The sequence below is a fragment of the Lathyrus oleraceus genome, chromosome 7 (assembly GCF_024323335.1).
Source record: "Lathyrus oleraceus cultivar Zhongwan6 chromosome 7, CAAS_Psat_ZW6_1.0, whole genome shotgun sequence".
In the NCBI taxonomy this organism is placed as follows: Eukaryota; Viridiplantae; Streptophyta; class Magnoliopsida; order Fabales; family Fabaceae; genus Lathyrus; species Lathyrus oleraceus.
In genome coordinates, this window is record NC_066585.1 from 265,426,337 (window position 1) to 265,442,914 (window position 16,578).

Sequence of the window (16,578 nt, forward strand, 5' to 3'; positions counted from 1 at the left end):
ATCAGATAACTTACTCCTCCGTTTTTCATTAACCGAGGTGTTAAGTGGCATTTTTCATATCACATTTCGTTACGTCACCTCGATAGTCGAGGTTACATCTCTTTCGCGTGCGATGTTAAAAATGTTATTTGTAGTAGTGAGATCTCGTAAGAAAGAATGATCAATTATGAATTTGAATGTATGAGCTAAAGATTTACATATCTTTGACATAAATATTAAATTCAATTTAACTCATGTGAATAAATAACATTGGTGATATAAGGTATGTAGAGAATTGAACATTACTAACATACGCGACTTGAGCTGAGTTGCCATTCAGTAAGTGGATTGTAACATGGCTAATACGACAAAGTGACTCAAGTAAACGTATAAATTAACATACATGGTCATTTACTCAAGAATCAATGTGCCAGCAACTAGAATAATTAATTAGAAAACAATAAATGCCTCTGTTTATACTTGATGAGATGAGATTATTTGGTGTATGACCTTTATAAGTAATATTAGACATGGTAATTTGGTTAGAACTTTAACTAATTTCATGAGGTGCTAAGGGAATCAAATTTACTTGTTGTAGCAAGCATACACGTTGATCATACTTCTCTTAAGACAAGCCAAGAGTATGGTCTCCAAAATTTGTGTTAGGAATTTTATTTGTGCTTTGTATATCGTGGATGGCGCTCCTAGTTATATTGGTAGATGAAGATGAAACAAGCTTATTGACTTTTGGGTGGACATTTTTTTAATAATGGAATTCAATAGTATGGCCAAATGTATTGCAATGTGTGCAATATTTTGTCTTTTCCCTCTACCTCCATGAGTGAAACATGTACCACGACCAAAGGCTTTATTAGCATAATTAGCATTGACTAGAATGTTTGATTAATGAGTGATATTTGAAGGAATAATGTTGCTTTCTTCTTGAGAACTAAGGAATAAACTTTGTTAATGAAAGGGTAAATATTTCATCAGCAAAACTTATGTCTTTACCACATAAAGCTGGCCATTCAAACCAATTAAAAATTAGATAAATTGATCTTCTATGACAAAGTTTCTTACTAAGTGCGTGACTTTACATCTATAAGGATGAGGAAAAGGGCCAGATGAAATTGATATATGTGCTATTAGTTCATCCCACAAAATTTTCATCTCAATGAAGTACTCTAGGATAGTTTTGGAACTTTGTTTGAGAACATTGAGTTGGAATCTAAGTGTTGAAACTCTAACAATCAATTTTTTGAGAATCTTTCCTTTAAATTTTCTCATATATAAATTTAATTTTCATGAAAATAATTGTTTGTGATATTAAATCGGAAACATAATTAATAAGTCAAAAGTGTATTGGATGATTGCATCTTTTCCATGTTGCTTTATTGAGATCATCAAAATTCGGGATTGATAAATAATCATTTTTGATTGCAAGCTTATTTTTAGCTCGTAGATCTCGATGCATGGACCTACTCCATAATAATAAATTTGGTCCATTGTGTTTTTGTGTAACAGTTACAAAATTGGGGCCATTTGTAACACAAACATATAAAGCCGAGTCATGTTATGATTGGACAAGTTGAATAGATCAAGAAGTGAAAGACGACAATATAACATTATCTAAAACCTAAAATAACAACGCAACCATCGTATTTATTGCATATTCTCTTATCATTTTTTAGGGATAATCTCCCATAATATTTAAAAGGCCCCATCACTGTAAAAGAATGGTAAAGGCCACCATCACGAAAAAAAAGCAGCATCCAATGTCTCCTGGTCCACATACACTAATGAGTTATTCCATGTGGTCTTCCAAACTTTAGGTTGGACGTCCTCCATTATAAGGGATCATGTTAACACGTGAAAGAAGTGAATACAAATAACAATGCGAGACAAGTTCATAGCCAAGTATAGTGATCTTGCTAAAATGTACATGAAATAAGCCACTAAGTCACCAACAATATCCTCAAATAAAACCCATGACCATCATCTCCATAAACCTTAATAGAGAAAGCAATATTGAAAGAAAGGGGAATTTATGCATCATCTTAAAAGAAGAAAAATTAGGAGCTCACACACTGAAAGATGAGGCATAAGTTGGTCGAGGATGAAGGCCTGTGCGAGAATCTGGCAACAACGGAAGAAATAAAAAACGAAGAAGAATAATAGTTTCTCAAATCCATAAGTAGCGAAAAAGAGAAGATTTATAGTTCAAGAACTTTTTATATGCATTTCCACAACACTGAATCTTGTGATCTATTATATTGGGAAGTGTGAACCGTACTACCAATAGTCAAGATCTCATGGGGGATTGTTTAAAGCACTCGAATATCCTAAGACAAATGGAACACCATTACCATCAAACAGGGACACACATCCGAGCCTTCTTGCAAAACATCGTTAATCAAGATAGAGACATTTAATACACATTTTTCTAATGCTAATCACATATCTTTAAGATCTTTCATTTATTTATGTTAAATAGCCGACCTAAATATATATAATTGATAAGAGATACTTTATTTTTTTAGATTTATTATATATATATATATATATATATATATATATATATATATATATATATATATATATATATATATATATATATATATATATATATATATATATATATATATTTAAACAAAGTGTCTAGCTTTGTGGCCAATTTCAAGAGTGGATATGGTGTTGACTATGTGAGCCCATAAAACAATACCACGTGTCAAGACTAAAGAGGAATGCATAGGCACAGAACTTGGAAATACCACCCACCCACCCATTCAGTTATCCATTTCCAATTCCATTTACACAATAACACTGCTGCAACAACTAGTGTTTAGTTTTCTCCGCCAATCAGAATTCGTTATTCCCCTGAAGATGGCGTTACCGGTGGTGGTGGACGCAGAATACCTCAAGCAGATCGAAAAGGCTCGCCGCGATCTCCGAGCACTCATCGCCAACAGAAACTGCGCTCCTCTCATGCTTCGTTTAGCGTAAGTTCTCCAAAAAACCAATTTCTATTCATCCTCCGATTTCATCGTTTTTATTGCTTTCAAATTGTTATCCTTCGTTAATCACACGGTCAACACTTCGAATCTGCGTTGCAATTTTATCATACAATTTTTCACGCTTGAGAATTTTTTTTCTTCTGTTTCAGTTGGCACGATGCGGGCACTTACGATGCAACCTCCAAGACCGGTGGACCTAACGGTTCTATCCGGAACGAGGAAGAGTATTCTCACGGCGCTAACAATGGTTTGAAGAAAGCTATTGATTTCTGTGGTATGTTGTTATTCACTCTAATTTCCCCTAAAATTACCATTTAACGATCACTTTAATAGTGGTAGATGCGTATAAATTGAGTCTTGAGATGCTCTCTGCTTTTCTATATGCGTATACTCGGTGCTACTCAAGTATTAAATTAACAATATGATGATGACATGTAGGGTTGATTTTGATTTATATAGTTTCATTTTTTGCCTTTTATTAGAACATAATAGAATATAATCAATTCCATTAGATATATTAAAAAAATAGAATATGCACTGTAAAATAATTTACACCGGTATCACGCTTAAATATTAAAATTATTTTGATGACATGGTAAACTATTGGTTTTTTATTGAATGACAGTGTAAAACTATTTCGTGTCAGTGCATATCAATTAAACTCATATAAATAATAGAATCAATTTTGTGTTTTGTTGTAATTAGTATGTATATCATTGGTTGCCTGTCTTTCTAAAAGTTTATTTGTTTTCTGATGTCACAGAGGAAGTGAAGGCAAACCATCCTAAAATTTCATATGCAGACCTTTATCAGGTGATCATTTGTTTTCATTCAGTTATTTATGAAAATCTACAATGAATCGAATGATTTTGTGCTAAAGTTGTTTGCTGGAAATTGTTGAATGGGGTCAATGACTTTCAATTTTGTGTGGAGTGTCTTGCATTATTGATTAGATTAAATTATTTATCTTATGCCTATTATGGGGTTCCTTTTTGTGCCACTTACAACTTAAATTATTCATATTATATATTGTGAGTCTGGCCAATCAAACCTTAGGGATGCTGCTTTGCTTAGGGTTTTTCCTACAGTGTTAGGTGGTTAAGTTTATCCTGTTCTTGCTTCTATTTTGCTGCTTGATCATGATTGAGTATCATTATTAGGTGGATGTATGAATTTCTTTTAAGTTACATACATAACATGCCCTTAGATTAGTGCCTGTTACACACAAGCTCCTTCCTCCCATAATGCATTGTTCTGTTTTTTGGCAACATCCTGCCTCATTCATTGCAATGACACCGATGACCAGCTTCATACTAACCCAGAAGCCTTTCCTGGGCAAAAGCCTGAGGGAAAAGATCTACATTTCTTGGTAGCTATATCAACTCTGGGGTAATTACAGAAATACACCTAAATTTTGATAGTTAAGAAATGTATAAAAGTGAAGTTTCAAGTTCCTGTGTCAGCTAATGGATTGAGTTTCAGGTTTCATCATCTTAACTTTTCATTCACCTAGTTGAGGCGTACTTCTTTTGTGATTAGTTTTTAACATGCTCCAACCTTAGTGCCTAGCGTACTTCTTTTGTGATTAGTTTTTGACATGCTCCAACCTTAGTGCCTATATCTCTACAATGAATTTGAATGCCATTTGATTTCCATATATAGTACTTTTAAAAGTTTGTAAATGTTAGGAATTTAATTTTTGAAAAGCAAAGATCCCCTTAATTACTGTTTAAGTTTCTATCGGAATCAAGACAGTGATTGGAGTTTTTTGTATATCACATATAAGTTGATCAATTCTGGTACATATTGAAACAGAGAGGGAGGGGGAGCATTATTTATCTCTTGTGTAGGGATGCGTTGCGTAAAACAGATTATACATTCCTTTGTGGAGAATTAAACTAGCTGCCACATAGATTACGTGAATCTGAAACAACAACTATTTTTTCCCTTGTGCTTCCAGCTTGCAGGTGTTGTTGCAGTTGAGGTTACTGGGGGTCCTACAGTCAACTTCGTTCCTGGAAGAAGGGTATGCTGTGCCGTACCTTTCATTAGAACATTAGTTGTTATGAAATCCCTGAACTTATTATTCTCTAATTTTCTGTGTCATGTAGGATTCAAAAATATGTACAAGAGATGGGCGGCTTCCCGATGCTAAAAAAGGTGAGTTTCTAAGTTAGTCAGGGGTACAACAATTTTGTTGACTTGGGCTTGGTAAATATCTACCATTACCCGTGAAAGGATTTTCTTTTCTCTGAATTCCCTTCTCATCAACAAGGCTAAGAAATAAGACTACGGTTGTTATATGAAAGCATATAAACATGTCAATGCTATTTTTAGGTGAGTCACATCTCCGTGATATCTTTTATCGTATGGGCTTGACTGACAAGGATATTGTTGCGCTGTCTGGGGCACATACACTGGTGATTCTTCTTTTGTCAATATCTTTTTATTACATGCTGTGATTGTGGCCATAAATTCTTATTTGTGTTTTCTATGTTACAAGGGAAGAGCACATCCAGAGAGATCAGGGTTTGATGGCGCTTGGACAGAGGACCCTCTGAAGTTTGATAACTCATACTTTGAGTAAGACTTACATTGCGTGCATTATTGTTAATTTTTTTGGCCTTACTACAAGGACAATTGTAGACTTCAGTTTTGCATCCCAATTTGATAAGAGCTTCATTTTTATTTGCTGTTAAATATCAGGATACTTTTGGAAGAAGATTCTGCAGGGCTGCTTAAACTTCCAACGGACAGGGCTTTAGTGGATGATAATGAATTTCGCCATTATGTTGAGCTGTATGCGAAGGTAATTGGGATTGTTTAAATAAAATAACATACATGCTGAGAACTGATTTCATGCTGTGTCCTGCCAATTACGACATTTCAATAGCATTTCATAAGTCCATTTGTAGGCTTGTTATTTATTGGTTCAATCTTTTGATTGAAACTCGTTGCATTAAGCAAGTTGATTAGTAGGTCCTTCTTCCCCATAAGCATGGTGCTTTGGAGTTTACTATTTCCATCTGCGACTATCTTGACATTTCATAGATTTCCCCCATGTGCGAATTGAGTGGCAAAACCAACAGCTTTCGTACTAAATATGTGAAGATATGAGCACTTTCTACTCGGCCAACGAGTGCCCGATGGGCAATGGCCATGCATTCGTGTTGTTTTCCTTCTCTTACATACTATTGAGGTTGAAGATCTAATTTAAACTAAATAACGTATTTATTAGAGCATTTATATGTAGACTAGCCTACCCAAGACATTAATATCAAGTTTCTGTTTTGCTCCAAATCCAGTGAAGAAAATCATTAGTGGTTATTTGCATCAAAATTCTGACTGTTGTTGATCAATCATTAAGTTAAATGAATCTGTCTGCTGTTTCATGTTTTTTTTTCTTCGAACTCTCCCTCTGGCAGGACGAGGATGCATTTTTTCGAGATTATGCTGAATCACATAAGAAACTTTCAGAGCTTGGCTTTGTGCCAAGTTCAAAGGTGAATGCTCCTAAGGATGCGACCGTACTAGCACAAAGTGCTGTTGGAGTTGTAGTTGCCGCTGCAGTGGTTATCCTCGCTTACTTGTCTGAACATTCCAAAAGAGGGAAGTAGACTTTGATTTGCTCAGCTCTGTTGGATGTCACGTTTGTGTGGCCCATGATGACCGGTATTGAGTTCATTTTTGCAGTTTCAGCCTATGTTTTCTTAGTACCAATAAGAAAAATGCTACTCGCCACAGCTATTGGGTATATGAATAGACTATAAATTCAACTGAATCCTCCATTTAAGAGCAGCATCAGTATTACTTTGTACATACAAATTTCAGTAGTTCCAGTTATGTGCTCCTTTTCTCTTGAAGATCAGAAAAGACGCGCAGTTAAATTGTTGTTAGTTTATGTTATTTGCAAGAAATTCAGAATTTGAAAACATGGATTATACACTAGAATAATTACTATGTGCCTGAGGATCAATAATACTTATATGTCTTTGCTATTCGATGTGCTTATAATTGCAACATAATAGTAATTGCAACATTGGATCTTTAATAATTGTACACTACCGGTGATGCACATATAATGCATGAAATCTAATAGTAATTTGATGAAAATATTATCATTTGCTTGGACAATTTGTCCTATTTAAATAGGAAACAAATGAAAAGTGATAAGAAAAGGAATAAAGGGAAGACTCTAGTAAATTACAACGTAAGAAGACATTGAGGTAGAATGGAATCTGCAGGGTGGTGGTGGTGTCTGCCAATAATGTTAAACAACAAAAAAAATATTCTCATTTATACGAGCAAGGTTATTCTTGAATCCTGAAGAATACCTTTTTTTTTAACTGTTATCCACCAAATATATAATATAAAACATAGCAGAAAAAGCATAACAAGTTGAGGAAGACACATGTGGATGACAACCCAAGAGGTAGGTAAAGCCTCTGAGAAGTTAGGAGTCAGGACAAGCCTTTACCCTCCCATGAATACCTAAGCACATGACAAACTCGTGTTGCTGTGCTGTCTGTCACCATACAAAAATAATCATGCAAATGCAAACCGTACGCCACAGTTTCTTCCCTCCTTCTATTCTATTCTATACATGAGAGCCAAGTCCATTTTGTTTAATAATTTTTCTCCATGTGACTAATGTTGCATTTGGTATTCAAGACTAATTGATGAGTTAAGGCCTTAGGTTGCTCCTCCATTTTGGGTTAGCTAAGAAGGACATTATAGAGTGATCTCTTTGCAATAATTACACCCAACCGATAGCGACCAAGGGTGATGCTCACAAATTTAATTGATGTGAGTAGTTACGCGTTTCATCCATACATTTATTATTGGCAACTTTAGTATCATACGCACATTGCATCTTTTCGGTACCTATCCAACAGAGTTAGGTAGTGCTGTTGCCTCACCGAATAAAATAAACATTTCAATTTAATATTGCAATTATATGCTCATCATCTTAGTTGAGTTGTTCATTCTCATTAAACTCAAACAGATACAACAAATTTCTTTTGCATATTAACAACTAGAAAAACAGCTCTGTAAATTCAAAAAAAAATTGTCTTCAAAATCAACTATATATTATTATATACACATAAAAAAAAAATAGTTACCGGAGTGTGGTACTAGAACTCATGTCATTATTCAACATATAGCTGAAGGGGAATTTGGACTTTGAATTGTAAGTATAGTCAGAAAAGGGTGAAAAGTGGTAATATACTTCCAAAATTTTACCCATGTGGTGGTGGACTGAATCTTTTCCAACTCTCCTATTCCTTGAAAACTACTTGTACCTATTAATATTTTTTTTTCTCAAATCAATATCACATTAACATATTTGAGAGAGATTTGTAATTTGTTGTATCTCAATAATTTTTTTTAAAATATAAGAATAAATATATTTTCATGCATTTACAAAGTCGACGTGTTCCATCATTTAAAATCAAATTATTTAAATCTTAAATTAGTATTTTTTTTATTTAAAAAAAATCAGAATCTCTATTAAATTTAGAGAGTTCGATCTAAGTATGATCTAACTATCCAAATCAATAATAAGAACACAAATTATATTACTTCTTACCTTCCACTTGATTATTATAATATGAAAATGGAGAAGAATATTAGAACAAAAAGGTAAATAAGGCCCCCCAATCCCAACCTTTTTTTTCTTGGTATACTTTTCATAAACTTGCATCATAAGGTTTAAGAAAAAAAGAAAAAAATGAAAAGTGGAAGGTGAAGCAAAGGCCATGTACAACCACAACTCCAACCACACTCATTTTTGGCATTTCCTATTCTCCTCTTCTCTTATTTCACCATCCTCAAACACTTCTAGAAACCTATCTATTTGATCTACCCTCTCTCTCATGAATGATAATACACCAATAGAATAAAGAACCACAACTACCATTGCCATCTCTATATTTCCTCACATCAATACCCAACTACTAAAACATTTCTTTCAGGGAATTGCCTTTTGCAACTAACTTACCCAAATCACTAAGAGAAACTAAACCCACATCAAATCAAATCTCTTATGTTTTCCATTGCTTTATTATTATACATATTTTTTGTGTAACTAATAAAAATAATTAACATTTTTCTTATAAAATAAATAAAGTGATTGAAAGACAAGAGGTTACAACTTTTTAAGATGATAATAAGAATCAATCAAATTCATTAGTGAGATTAAGGTAGTTAGATCTCAATCCAACTTTAATTTAATTTCACCGATCTCATCTTCTTGTAAAAGAAATACTAATAATTTTTAATTAATCCCAATTAATTAAATACAAAGGTGCCTTACTCATCACATAACACCATCTTAGACATTTAAATAATCAACCTCTCATCAAAATTTAAAAAAAACTAAACTTATTTGAACTAAAACCTTATCAATTAGGCCGAGATTAATCACTAAGAAGACATTTGATTAACCTAATATTTATATAATATTTTTTTTTGAAGGTGAAAGGTTAAATAGACAAGTTAGAGAGTGTTATATTATATACAAGATTAATAAAGCGTATAAGATATGAATTATGTTTCTCTTTTTTCTTAAAAGAGGCAAGTGATCACATCTTGTCTTAGGCTTGCCCATACTTTAATATATTCTACTTTACACCAACCTGAAGGTAACCCATAGTTAATGTCTTTTTAACCCGTTATATAATTGATACAAAGAAAACTATATAAATATCATCTTATATATATCTACATAGCCAACAACAGCCACTCTCTTTAACCTGTCTCACCAACTCACATCTAGAAGCTATTTTCTGTCTTCTCTCTCTGTCCCCATTCTTTTCTTTTAGGTCAAACTCCCTATAAAATCCTAACCTCAACTCCTTCTTACACTGGCTTTCTGTTTTCTTCTTGTTTTCTAGTTTTTCCATAACAAATCATGGGAAGATCACCCTGTTGTGAAAAAGCTCATACTAACAAAGGTGCTTGGACTAAAGAAGAAGACGATAGATTGATTTCTTATATTCGTGCTCACGGTGAAGGTTGTTGGAGATCTCTTCCTAAAGCTGCTGGTTTACTCCGCTGCGGCAAAAGCTGCCGTCTCCGCTGGATTAATTATCTCCGACCGGACCTTAAACGCGGGAACTTTACCGAAGAAGAAGATGAACTTATTATCAAACTTCATAGTCTTCTTGGTAACAAGTAAGTTTAAAAAAACTTCATATAAATATTCTTTTACAATTACAAATTACAACACCGTTTTAACTAATTTTTATTTATTTATAGATGGTCTTTGATAGCTGGAAGATTACCCGGTAGAACGGATAATGAGATAAAGAATTATTGGAATACTCATATTAGAAGAAAGCTTTTGAATAGAGGAATTGACCCTGCTACTCATAGACCTTTAAACGAGGTTTCTCATTCTCATTCTCAATCTCAATCTCAATCTCATTCTCAAGTTCTTCATCTTCAGAACCAGAACCAGAACAAGAATCAAGAAGGTGTAACTATAGCTGTAGCTGCTGCTGCATCTGTATCAACTACTACTTCTACTGTTATAGCAGCTACCACACCCACATCAATTATCTCTTTCGCTCCGTCTATTAAACAAGAACAATATCATAATCATTATCATAATCATCATCAAGAGATGATGATTAAAGGGTCGGTGTTAGAGCGGTGTCCGGATTTGAATCTTGAGTTAACTATAAGTCCTCCACGGCAACAAGAATCTGAAGAACAATTCAAAAACAGAGACAGAAACAACAACAACAGTAATAGCAACAACAACAATAGTCTCTGTTTTGTTTGTAGTTTGGGTTTACAGAACAGTAAAGATTGTAGCTGTGACGAGATTGTTGGAAATTCCAGCGACGGAAAAGCACCTGCTTATGATTTCTTGGGTTTGAAAGCTGGTGTTTGGGATTACAAAGGCTTAGAAATGAAATGAAGAATGAAGAAAAATGAAAAATAGCTATAGTGTTGGAAAAACAGAGTATGAAATGAGAGAGAATGAGATTTCATTAATTTTGAAAAAAAGACATTTTCTATTTTCTCATGTAATTTGTATAAATAATTAGTTGTTGATGCATAAGATATATAGTATCAGTATAGCTGAACATTATTGGCTATTTTTTTTGCCTTGTTACTTTCATCTAAATTCTATAATTCTTCTGTTTGAATTTGTGAATCTGGGAATAGGTTAATATTATTGATTAATCTTTTATATGATTATGAAATTGAATTTGAATTTCAGTTTTTTATTTGATGTATGAGTTGACAAGTAATGACTAATGACAGCTCTTTTAATTATATTTAACTGCATAATCACATTCTATGTCATGGCTATTCTTATCTTAATTATTCAATTATTTAATTAATCAATTAATTAATAGATTAATTAATTTAGATAATCCTGAGGTGAGGTTATGTTGTTAGACAGAGTTTTGAGTTTGGTGTCTATTTCTTTGAAGCTTCACATGCATCTATCAAACAATTACCTAAGAATTCCCCAACTTCAAATTCTGTTGTTTATTTTGTTATTGAATAATATTATTATATATGCATTCATGTGTCACAAAATATTATAGACAAGTGAGTCCTAGTGATGATCTTTATTAGTTTTTCTTTTTCTTCCGTATTGAAATCTAATTTTAGATTCTTATGGACTTTTAGAGACTTTTAGGGTTTGTCTCTTTTTGGAGATAAAGAAAAAAGAAAAGGGAGATGATAGGTATATTCATGTTTACATGAGTGGATAAGCTCTGAGAGGAGGAGAAAGTTTCTTCAAATACAATGGCCTTATACCTAATATAACATTATATTAAAATTCGAATTTAAATTAATTCAATATTATAAAACTAATCTATAAAACACATATTCATAGTCCATAAATTTGACGTTATCACCCGAGTTTAAACCTCGCGTATCTGATTTTTTAATGATTATTACCACTTCATTTAAAAAAAATTACATATTATTATTTGAACTTTGATAGCGTCTGAATCGTTAATAACTATTACCATTTCGTCTCCAGAAAAAACATCCTCTCAAATATATTCTGTTAACCTAATACACATATTCATAAGATATGATATCTTAACCTAATATATATGAAAGAAAATATGTGGCATAGTCATGTGCAGAAAAGAATGCTCCATTATTATTTACAATTCTCTATCTTCTTTTCTCTCAATAATAGCAAGCCGAATACATATCAAGATAATAATATAACATTATCTAAAACGTGAAATGACGAAGCATTGTCCTTCCTTCCTAAGAGTACCACATGCATCATTCTACCAACCTTCTAACAATTATTTAATTCGTTAGGCCTTCTTCCAACCGACTTCTTAACTTTGGCATGTTTACATGTGATCCTACCTAGTTTTGCCTTTCTCTATTTTACCTTACACATATCCATTATACACTGTGCTCTACTCCATTTGGTGCTACATTTGGTATCAACATGTCTACACACTCCTTATACTATTTACAACAAAGTTAGAAACATCATTTAGATAAATGAAACCTAGAAGGAAAAATACTCACATCTAAATATAAATATATTTTTTTTTTGGATTAATATTAATAAAATATTTTGACCTCATTCTAGAAGATATATTGGATCCAACGAAAGTCCAGCAATGTTAAGTATACTATGTACTGTACTTTGGTTTCATCATATGTTATATATAATCAAACATAGCAAGTACTATATAACATGTAGTAACATTGTAACGAAATATATGTTCATGTTTTGTATTAAAAGAATGTTTTGCAATAGTTTTAGGTAAAGTGAATGTAGCTGAGGAAATGTCTCCTTTGTTGCAATTGGTAGCTTTGGTGCGAGCATTGTTTCTAGGTACATTATTGCGTGTTTGACAATATATAAGAAAGTTTTTATTAATAGGTAAATTGCATAAATCACATTTAAAGTTGGGAGCAACTAAAATAAAATGATCCTACCTACCATTCAAATTTTATCTGCCGCATTAACTGAGGGTCATGTCGTGGGGTCAGAGAGCAATTCCATTGGATTGGTTTCTTCTGGGTGACTTGGAATAATAAGGAGGATGTTTTTTTTTTCTTTTCTTTTCATCGACCTAAAAATATTACAATCAATGTTTTACTTATATGTATATTAGGAAATTAAGTTCAACTTAGTTTTGGAGATGTAAATAATAAAAGAAGAAATAAAGAAATTTGTTTCACTGATCCGGATAGAGGATGTGGCTATATATGTTTAAGAAGGCCCTGACCATGCACCTAAGGTTCTTGCCAGAATCTAATGGTATGGCTGTATTGACTATCCGAAAAATATTACTAGCTTTCATATGGGGCCAAATGTTAGTTATACCTCTCCAAACCGATGTAGAACAATGATGATGCCCCATTATGGGTAGGGTTTGATCTTTACACGAGTATTTAGGACGAAAAATGTAAACTTAAAAAGTTTATTTGGATGGACAATTATAAATTCCAGGCTGGTCTAATATACCAATAAGAACAAATGAGCTAAACATGAAGTTCGGTCCAAAGCTCAGTTATCAGATTGACGAATATAAGTCCTTTTGTTGAGAGATGTTGCACTAAAGTTAGACACCACATTACATTCATCTTAATCGTTAGAGTCAATCCAATGGCCTTCTGCACAAGGCGTTGTATTTATTAGAGGCATTCTAACTGTTGTTCATATATAATTGTCAAAGTTGCACCAAGGTACAATTCATTATACACTTGCAAGTTTCCCCTCTTTAATTTCAACCATTTAGGTGTCAGAGTGCCAGCCTTGTAGATACCCTCTCTCTATCCACCAAAGATACCTTCTACGACAAACGTTTCTAACTTACCACCAATTTTGTGTTCCATAAATAAAAATCTTATGAATGGTCACGAGACATGAATTGAATGATTACCTATTGTCTTGTATTAAAAAACCATTGACCGTCAAAATAAATTGATCGTGAGCGACACATAAACGACAACACTTCAATTCTTTTCACACGAACAAAATATGTAACGGGAGAATTTTTCACTTATAGTGCTAACTATGAAAGAACATAAGCATTATAGAGAATACAAACTCAGAATCTTACTGCATACAAAATTTTGAGAATGTACAAATGAATGACTATCACTTCAATAAATGAATTTTATTCATTTATTTAATCTCCCTCTTATCTCTCTTTATGTGTGAGATCTTGTATGTTCGCGTAATATTGACAATAATATTAAATCACCTCTTCAATATTATAAATAGGAAACAATGTTTAGAAATACATCATTGTTATCTCAGAGACGAGAATGTCATGAGATCTAAGATAATCTTTATGTGATAATGATTATGTGTATAATTATCATATTTCTTTATATATCTATATTTGATCATAAAACATACTTTATGTCACTCTTATACAATCAAATCTTATATTCCTTGAGACTCGAGTATACTCAGTAACAACCAATAAGTTTAATATCACATATTGATTTATTTCAGCATGTTCATTTAACAATCATAAATCAAGGGACCCGTAAATTTTACTCATACACATGTAAGAGGGAAATATTTCATCTAGTTCGCATATGTCCTTATACATGACTTGTGGAGTAATCAATTAGTTGACTTTATAATTGTCTTGTTACAAACATCATTTGACAGTACTAAATCGCTAAACTTCTCATGTTGGGACCATAATGGTTTCAGATCAAAGCGTGATATACACCACCACCATGAGAATAAATTATGAAACTTACATAACATACTATGTAGTATTGTCAATCAAGTATAAATTTTACAACTAATATTTATACATATACGAAGACTTGATATCTTATATATATGGTTTGTGAGATATGACTATCAGTCTATTTACATTATAGTCTTTATGAATTATTGTTGTCCAATTTTATAACAAATCTTGACTATAAACACTTTAAGAATGAGATTCTTATATTCAATGATATCTCACATTTAAATCTCAATGTTCCATTAAATAGATTAACTATTCTAGGACTTTATTAGTTTGAAACAAACCTAATAAAGATTTTTTTTGGAAAATTAACGAGTGCTTCGAGGGCACTCGTTAAGAGTTTAAAAGTATATGTTTTGTTTGAAAATACTTGTCACTACTACAAATAGACTTTTCGTAACACCAATTTTACAACGGTCATGATAATACTTTATTTTTTAGCGTTTTTTTTTGTATTTACTAAAGGACATGTAACAACAGTCATGTAGAACAACCATGGTGAAATATACATGAAGTAATATGGTTTGAATCCCAACACTAACAATTTGACCATTTATCGTGATAATAATGTGATTGACATTGTATATCACCACGATTTTTGTTTTCAACTGTGGTGAAAGATGCTACTTATTTATATATAATCGAAATTATCTCTCGTTTCAGTACATAACAGTCGTCTCTCTCAAAACAAAACCCTAACAACTCTTTCACTCGTCTTTCTCAAAATGAAACTCTAACAACTATGTCAGTCGTCTCTCTCACATGGAAACCCCAAAGCGAAACCATAACATCAAATCTTAGCCAATGGGTATTTACAGGTTCGTTTTCACTATAGTTTTTTTCTTTCAAAATATGTTTCAATAACTTGTTTCATAATGTTTGAACTATCTGCATGTTTTGACTTATATGTAGGGATGTTTGTTTCAAGATAGACATAAGTTTGTGACTATAACTTTAACTTCATCCTTATTTCATTGTGGACACGCCATTGTGGGACATGCATGGTACATTTCTGAAGCTTCTATGACTTGATATGTTTGTTCTATCATCTTTGTTGTTTATGGTTTGTTGTTGATGAATGTTTTTGATGAATGTTGTTGTTAATGTTTGTTTAAAAGATGAGTTTATTATATATTATGTGGCTTGAGTGATTTTTCAATCCCTTATCGAATATATAACTTTTCAAACTGCATTAGAAAATTATAATATTGTAGATAAAATTGTATTAGAAAACAAGTACACGTTCAATTCTTGACAAAAAATATTCACACCGTTATCTGCATGTTTTTCTCTTTAAGTGTTAGAACTTGGTTTAATGATTGTAGTTCTTCAAATACCCCTCTCTCCTCATTTAATTTTGTTTTCAAAATATATTTTACTTTGCAAACAAAATTAAAGATAGAGAGAGGGGTCGTTGAAGAACTACAATCACTAAACCAAATTCTAACACTTAAAGAGAAAAACGCGGATATGGAGTTGAAGAACTCTTGTCAAACATTGAACGTGAATTTGTTCTTCTAATATAACTTAATTTTGTCGTATTAAAATGTTCTAATATAGATTGAAAGATTATATATTTAGTGAGCAATTGCTAAATAAATATTCCATATAATTTATAATAAACTCAGGTATATATATCACAACAGTTATTTAGTATAACCGTTGTTAAATATTGTGCATTAAATAAAATATAACAACGGTTGTTTAAAGTAACCATTATGGTAGGTAGTGCAATATATATATAAAATCACGGTCGCAGGATCGTTGTGAAAAACATCATACATATAACCACACCTTACCTCACAACGATTGATTTAGCGTGGTGATATCTCTTTTCTAACCGTTGTAATATGTAT

At 32.3% G+C, this 16,578-nt stretch overlaps 2 protein-coding genes across 2 annotated transcripts; both read left to right on the forward strand.

Annotated features, from left to right (window-relative positions):
* Window positions 1–2,650: 2,650 nt before the first annotated feature.
* Window positions 2,651–6,991, forward strand: LOC127107321 (L-ascorbate peroxidase 3). The gene is made up of 9 exons (XM_051044616.1): window positions 2,651–2,978; window positions 3,143–3,267; window positions 3,757–3,806; window positions 4,954–5,019; window positions 5,105–5,153; window positions 5,331–5,413; window positions 5,497–5,576; window positions 5,700–5,802; window positions 6,419–6,991. Exons 1-9 carry the CDS (start codon window positions 2,863–2,865, stop codon window positions 6,608–6,610), a joined length of 864 nt encoding a protein of 287 aa, XP_050900573.1. The 5' UTR covers window positions 2,651–2,862; the 3' UTR covers window positions 6,611–6,991.
* Window positions 6,992–9,602: 2,611 nt separating this feature from the next.
* On the forward strand, window positions 9,603–11,101 carry LOC127107322 (myb-related protein 308). Its single transcript, XM_051044617.1, has 2 exons — window positions 9,603–10,169; window positions 10,254–11,101. Exons 1-2 carry the CDS (start codon window positions 9,907–9,909, stop codon window positions 10,918–10,920), a joined length of 930 nt encoding a protein of 309 aa, XP_050900574.1. The 5' UTR covers window positions 9,603–9,906; the 3' UTR covers window positions 10,921–11,101.
* The last annotated feature ends 5,477 nt before the right edge of the window (window positions 11,102–16,578 follow it).